Source organism: Echinops telfairi, unplaced genomic scaffold (assembly GCF_000313985.2).
Source record: "Echinops telfairi isolate 266 unplaced genomic scaffold, ASM31398v2 ScPeMD7_7469;HRSCAF=8507_1, whole genome shotgun sequence".
Classification (NCBI taxonomy): Eukaryota; Metazoa; Chordata; class Mammalia; order Afrosoricida; family Tenrecidae; genus Echinops; species Echinops telfairi.
Window position 1 is genome coordinate 52069617 of NW_022111373.1, and position 7339 is coordinate 52076955.

At 45.7% G+C, this 7339-nt stretch overlaps 1 protein-coding gene across 1 annotated transcript in view; it reads right to left on the reverse strand.

Moving 5' to 3' along the window:
* RFESD (Rieske Fe-S domain containing) overlaps window positions 1–1306 on the reverse strand; it is a 27656-nt gene extending 26350 nt beyond the window's left edge. The window contains exon 1 of the mRNA XM_013004888.2: window positions 1156–1306. Coding sequence (XP_012860342.1) covers window positions 1156–1306 — 151 coding nt within the window. The remainder of the gene's footprint in view (window positions 1–1155) is intronic.
* Between the last annotated feature and the right edge of the window lie 6033 nt (window positions 1307–7339).

The following is a 7339-nucleotide window of genomic DNA, read 5'->3' on the forward strand; positions in this document are numbered from 1 at the left end:
GTTCCCTAGAGACCTTTTTATATGGGTGTATTGAACCATTCACTACCCTAAGTGCATAGCGCCCAGCTAAGGCCAAACCTTGCAAGGAGGTGTTTCCTAACACTCAGCTGAGCAAGGAATTGTAACCACGCAACTGTAACCGTTTGTACCACCCGGGAACTGATATTCATTCCTGACCTAGGTTTTGTTAACTGTCACCTGAAACAACAACTCTGGCTTCTACTCTGTGATCTTGGCCTTCCATGTCTTCCTTGGTAAAAGTCTCAAATGTTCCTTCTCACCTTTGTGTGAGTCCAGCCCGGCTGCCTCAGGCACCTTCTAGGAAGGCTTTACCAGAAAAAGCCTTTGTCTCAGAGAGGTTGGTCTTAAAGGCTTGAAGTTACACAAGCCGCCATTCATCAGTGAAGCAACACGTCAAAGAATCACAACACGTGGAAGAATCACACCGCAGTTGGAAGAAGCACACCGCCGTGAGATCATGAGGAGTCATAGGGACCAGGTAATAGGCATCAGCAGACACATAACAAACAAAAACATTTTGCTGAGAATGAGGGGGTGTAGAGCAGAGACCCAAAGCCCATCTGTAGCCAGTGGAACAATCTCCCCACAGAGGGGCCACAGGGAAGGGACGAGTCACCTGAGTGCAGTAAAGCATCGATGAAACACACTATATTCTTCTGGTTCCTTGAGGCTTCCTCACCCCCCAGTACCACGACCCCAGTGCTGCTTCTCAATTCAGATTAGACTGGAACATGTACACAGAATCCAGGAACAGGAGTGAGAATAGTGATACCAGAAGGCGAGGGGGAGGGGGGAGAGGAAGGGAGAAAGGGGGAACCGATCACAATGATCTACACATAACCCTACACCCCTCTACAGGGGGAAGAACAACAGAAAACATGGGGGAAGAGAGACAGTGGTCAGTGTTAGAGATGAAAAAAATAACAATGTACAATCTAACAGGGTTATGGGGGGGGCGGGGCGGGAGAGCTGATACCAAGGGCCCAATAGAAAGTAAATGTCCAGAAAAGAATGAAGGCAACATATGTACAAACTGTAAAGAGGAACTGAGGCACAGGACGAGTGAGAGGTAAACTGAGGCACAGGGAGATGGACAAAGATCGCTGACAGGACAAAGGGAGAGCAGAAACAGACATAGCTTTATTAGAGGGGAGCTCCCGGCCAAAGCCCCATGGGCTAGCAAGTAGCCCAGGGGAGTCGCGGGGTCCTGTTCGGGATCTGGGATTTTTAAAGGAAAGCGGGGGAAGGGGAGGTCCGAGCTGCTGCGGTAAGGTTTATGGCCCATGGTGCCAGCAGTGAGGTTTATGGCCTAGGAGATCAGCGGTAAGGTTTGTGGCCAGGATGCAGTTTATCGGCTCTGGCAGGCAGTGTGTCCAGTTATCAGGGAGTCAGGCATCCCTGGTGCCAATTCTTGATCTCCTCATTCCAGGGGGCCACTGCTGACCTTCAGGGTATGGACATACGGGGAAGCAGGCCCTGGTCTGCCTCAGCTTAGCCCAATCACACACATGCCTGATTCAATTAATGTATGGATTGTGATAAGATTTATATGAGCCCAATGAAATGAATTTTTTTTAAAATCGCTTTGATCCCAAGCGAAATCTGCCTTGTGAGTTGGAAGATGCCTCTATGCTGCTCATTTCACTATTAGAAAAGAAAGAGAGAGAGAGAGAGAAAGCAAACTTACATCACATTGATGCTGACTCGGAGAGGGTAGCTGTGCACGGGAGTTGAGCAGCCTCACCTGTGGGTCAGTGAGGAGCAGGTAGTTTCCAATGGGGAAGCTTGCAATTGGCCGCCCAATGTGTAATCCACTACACTGCCGGGTTTGAAAGTGTCCACGCATCTGGATTTTCATTTCCTTCATGTCAGAAAAAGAGATGCCACTTCCCCTATTAGGCCACGGAGATTCATAATGAGAAAGTCAGGGTAGAATGATGGGCTTTAAATGCCACCTGTCTGCTCATGACTCCTACACAAAACGTTCCAAATCCATCCGGAGGGCTACTTGACATAGCCACCCGGGTGTGGGAGCAGAAACGGTGGTGTTCACCAAATATCTTATGTGCTACCCCACATTTCCTAGCCCCGTTTATAGTTGATTAGTATCATGTGACTAGTGTGGGCCAATGAGTTCTCACTCACTTCCATCCAATGGCTTCCAATTCACAGTGACCCTACAGGACAGGGTAGAACTGCCCATGTGCGTTTCTGGGACTTTCTCCTGTGGAACAGCTTGTGGTTTAAAACTGCTGACCTTGTAGTTAGCAGCTCAATTTATAACCCACGATGCCACCAGGGCTCCTTGGCCGATGGACGTGGGTAACCATAAAGTGTGCCACTCCTACCTGACATGAGAGGAGATCACTTCAATTGCCGCTCTTCTTTTCACAATTACCTACTCTGTTGGTCCAGGTAAATTAGAGAAACAAATTCATAGACACACTCATATGTCTATAAGAATTAGGCTTATATACAAGAGGAATTGAACATTGAGAAAGCATCCCAACCCAGTCCAGTCCATAAACCCAAAATTAGCCCATATGTCTGATACCAATCTATAAAGTCCTCTTCAGACTCACGAAACACATGCAATGACACCGAATGCAGGATGATCACAGGCCAGTGGGTGAGAAGTCTTTGGATCCAGTGGCATTGGAAGCATCTCCAGCACTGGCAGGGATCTCTACGTGGCTTCTCCAACTTCAGAGGTCCGGTTGCATCAGGGTAGGTCCATGTGGCGTCTCCAGCTCAGGGCACTATTGTAGTTCCACATGTCTTGTCAGCTACAATGTCTCCCAGGGAGTGAGCAGAGAGCCTCTCCCACCTCCAAGGAGGAAAAACCAGATTTCCCAGAACTCTCAGGAGAAAGTCATGCCCACACAAAGGCCTCATTGGCTATATGATGACTGACAGGTTAGACTCCATCCCTTCACTCCTAATCCTCAAATGGACCCCAGATTATGTAACCACCACACCAACATTCCAAATGGTGAGCCTCTAGCAGCCTGGGTCCTTGAACGACATGTAGAGTGAGCCTGTGCCCGCAACTCCTCAACTTCCACCAATCTGTGGAAAACATGCAACTTAGGTAATAAATGAACTTCATTGTGTTCAGCCACTGGAATATTGTTTACTTATCTTCACAACACAGCTAAATGTAATGTAACGTCTCATAGATATCTTCATGAAAAGATATCTTCTTCTCTTCTTCCTTTAAAAAAAATCGTTTTATTGGGGGGTCTTACAGCTCTTATCCATACATACATCCATTTTGTCAAGCACAGTTGTACGTATGTTGCCATCATCATTTTCAAAACATTTTCTTTCTACTTGAGCCCTTGGTATCAGCTCATTTTCCCTCATTCCCCCACCCCATCTCTCTCATGACTCCCTGATAATTTATATATATATTTTCATGTCTTACACTGGCCACTGTCTCTCTTCACCCACATTTCCTTTGTCCATACCCCCAAGGGTGGTGGTGGTTATATGTCGATTGTGATTGGTTCCCCCTTCCTCCCTCCTCCTCACCTTTCCCTTACCCTCGTGGTATTGCTACTTTCATTATTGGTCCTGAGGGGTTTATCTGTCCTGGATTCTCTGTGTTTCGAGCTCTTATCTGTATTTGTAAGGTAGATTTGGGGTCATGATAGTGGGGGTGGGGTGAGGGCAGGAAGCATTAAAGAACTAGAGCAAAGTTGTATGTTTCATGGGTGCTATACTGCACTCCACCTCGTAGTGACTCTAGAGCAGGGTAGAACTGCTCCTGGGTTTCCAAGGCAGTAGATCTTTACAGGAGCAGAAAGCCTCATCTTTCTTCCAAACAGCAACTAGTGGATTCGAGCTGCTGACCTTGTTGCTAGCAGCTCAAAAAGTAACCCATGACTCCATATGTGCTAGGCTGTGGTTGTTGGCTGTTGTTGCATTGGCTCTGATTCATGTTGAAACCATTCTCAACAAAATGGGATGCTGCTGAACCCGATGCTCTCCTCATGATCTTCACCCTAGTCTTAACATTTTAAATAGGTTTTGTGCAGCAGATTGGCCCAAGGCAACACTATGTTATTTGGTTTCTTGGTGGCTACTTTCATGAGCAGGCACTCTGGTGGCATAGTGGGTTATGTGTTGGGCTGCTCACCACAGGTTGGCAGTTCAAATCTACCAGCCACTCTATGGGAAATGTTAAGGCTTTCTGCTCACATAAAGATTTACAGCCTTGGAAATCCAAAGAGGCAGTACTGCTCTGTTCAATAGAGTCACAATGAGTCCAAATTGGCTGACAGCCTGGAGTTTTGCTTTGGATTTTTCCTAATGTTATCCCATGAGCATTAATAGTAGATTCAAGTAAGATGAAATCTTTGACAACCTCAGTCTCTTCCTTTTTTTAAATCATGTTGTTGTCTAATGGCCTAGCTGTGAGGATTTAGGGCAGCGGTTCTCAACCTGTGAGTCGCGACCCCTTCAGGGGTTGAACGACCCTTTCACACGGCTCACCGATTCATATCAGTAGCAAAATTGCAGTGATGAAGTAGCAATGAAAATAATTTTATGGTTGGGGGGACACCACAACACACACTGTGTTAAAGCGTCCCAGCATTAGGAAGGTTGAGAACCACTGATTTAGGTTGTGAAGAGATGGTTGTAATCCATACTGAAAGCTGTAGTCTATAATCTTCATCAGTAAGTGCTTTAAGTCTCTTGAATTTTTGGTAAGCAAGATCGTGTCATCTACCTATCTCAAGCTGTTCATGAACCCTTTCTTCCGATCTTGATAATACATTCTTCTTCATATAGTCCAGCTTCTGGGATTATTTGCTTAGCATATACAACGAATATGTAGGTACGGTGAAAGGAAACAATGTACACCTTTGCTGCTTTTAATCATGCAGTATTTCCTTGTTTTATTCAAATGATTGCCTTCTGCTCTGTGTGCAAGTTCTGCCGGAGCGCAATGAAGTGTTCTGAAATTCTCATTCTTTGAAATGTTATACAGAGTTAGTTATGCTCCACGCAGCTCCATGCCTTTGCATAATCAAAAACTACAAGTAGACATCTTTTTAGTAGTCTCTGTGCTCAGCCAAGATTTATTGGACATCAGCAGAAACATCCCTCACTCCACATAATCTTTTGAATCCAACTGCATTTCTTGCAGTTTACTGTCAATTACCTCTGTAACCATTTTTGAATTGTCTTTGGCAGAATTTTATTTGCGTAGGATTTTGAGGATATCTTTCTATAATCCATTCCTTATTTAGGGTTGATTCCCCATGATGTCTCATGGTGGCACCATGTGCAGGATCATTTGGAAAGTGCCCTTGGCGGCTGCTGTTGATGCTGCTGCATCTGGTGTCCTTGGTCTGGAGGAGGGAGAGGCCTCTGTCACTTGCTCTTCAAGACATTCATTCCCTTTCTCCAGGCCTTGCATGTCTGAGTGCTCAGTGTTTCAGTTCCCTTTACTGTACAGTGATCCCAGAAAGGGAAAGCTCAGCTGAGTTTCTTGCAGTTTACCTTGCTACTTAAATTGGTTTCTTTCCATCTCTTCCACCTGATTGGTTTGCCAAACCTGAGTGCCTTAATTTTCTTTCTTCTTGATTTCTACCCTAAGTTCTTCCCCCCTCGGGTCTATCCAATGCATGTCCCATTCAAACAACTTTCCCTTTAATTCAACGATCCCAACAGGAGCTAACCTTCCATCAGAAGACCCTCAAAGCAAGATCTGTACTATCTGTGTCACTGTCCAGCCCAGCTCCACTGTAGCAGGTGTCATTTTGATTGTGCCTGCTCAACACAATACTTATGCCTGTTCCTTCAAAGTGTCAGCATTACCAATAGCCACAGCTAGAATAACGACATCATTGTTGCACTCACCAACATCTGAGTGTTTTACCCTGAATTCCCCAGTCTTCCCGGCCCTTAATTTTGTCCGCATTTCTGTTACCGCTTGTCTTATCTGCCCTGTGCATCAGAGTTAGTTCTGATGGGCTGTAGGAAGGTGGGGTCGCAATGTCCATAGCTGAACACTAGAGGTCTCTCTCTCTCGCGCGCGCGCGCGCCCCGCCCCGCTGTGTGTGTGTGTGTGTGTGTGTGTGTGTGTGTGTGTGTGTGTGTACTGGGGGTGGGGATCAATTCTCAATGAAAAGGTTATTGTGAAGTGGCAGGAGCTCTTAAAAGATGTGCATTTGGAGAAATCATTCTGCACATTAACAGATTGAAATATCTGAGAGCTACTCCTATAAAGAAATTTGGTTGGAAATAGAAGGATAATTAAAAAATACAATGGGGAAAAAATCAGAAAAATCCAGAAGGTGAGATAGCATACAAGACAACTGGATTGGTCTTTTAAAAACATATAAGGGGATATTGTTTTAGAATAAAACCAAAACTAAAAAGATATGTCTCAATATGATATGTAAATGATAATTGGATATTGTTTCAAGTTTTCAAAAAATCGATTCAAGTCAACATGAGGACGAGAAGGGAGATGTGAACATGGCCTTGGCACTAAATGGCATTCTCAACCACCCAAACCCACTGCCAGCTCGTGGGTTCCAAGTTGTAAGCAATATGATGGAATTGCTCAACGTCTTAGATGTCATTCTGCTTTTGTGGGTAGAGACTGCATGCTCAAGTATCTAGATAATAAAGTTCAAGTTATTCGGCAAAAAGAATAATGCACAAAGGACTTCAGAAAGTTCATTGGCAAATTGTATTATAATTTAATTCCATTTTTCCACTTACACGTTGGAACCCTGTGATGTATATGATTACCCTCATCTGCCGTTCCTTTTCCTCTACCCTGACTCCAGTGGTCCCTCACACAGCACTCTGCTTCTGGGCCTGCATTTGATGATGCATTGCAGTGGCCACACAGAACTCATAAACAGAGCTCGTGATTATGGGGTTCGTTAGGGAAGTTAACGGGTGAGAAATACTCTGGATACAGTGGTAAATCAGGACCATTTTATCTGCGCTGTGCCCACAGGCAGGCCTCTCTCTGGCCCTCAGCCTCTTGACCTGGCATCTGCCATGCTCAAGGAATGGTGGAGAGCTCTTCTAGAGTTGCTAATAAATGCCCAAAGGGAGCACCACTCCACTCTAAGCCTCAGCCCGAAGGCACTGGGCTCCAGCAATGTAAGTCAGGAAATTAAGTGCCCACAGGCCCCGGGGCCATCTTCACAGGTCAGCCTTCTGCTCCAAAGCACTCAGCTTTACTTGCTCGGTGGACGGGAGGTCCACGGCTCCGTCTCATGCTCTGGCTCTGCTGCTGCTGCTCCACTGCCGCTCGGCTGGTGTCAAAGCTGTCTCCTAGATCAGG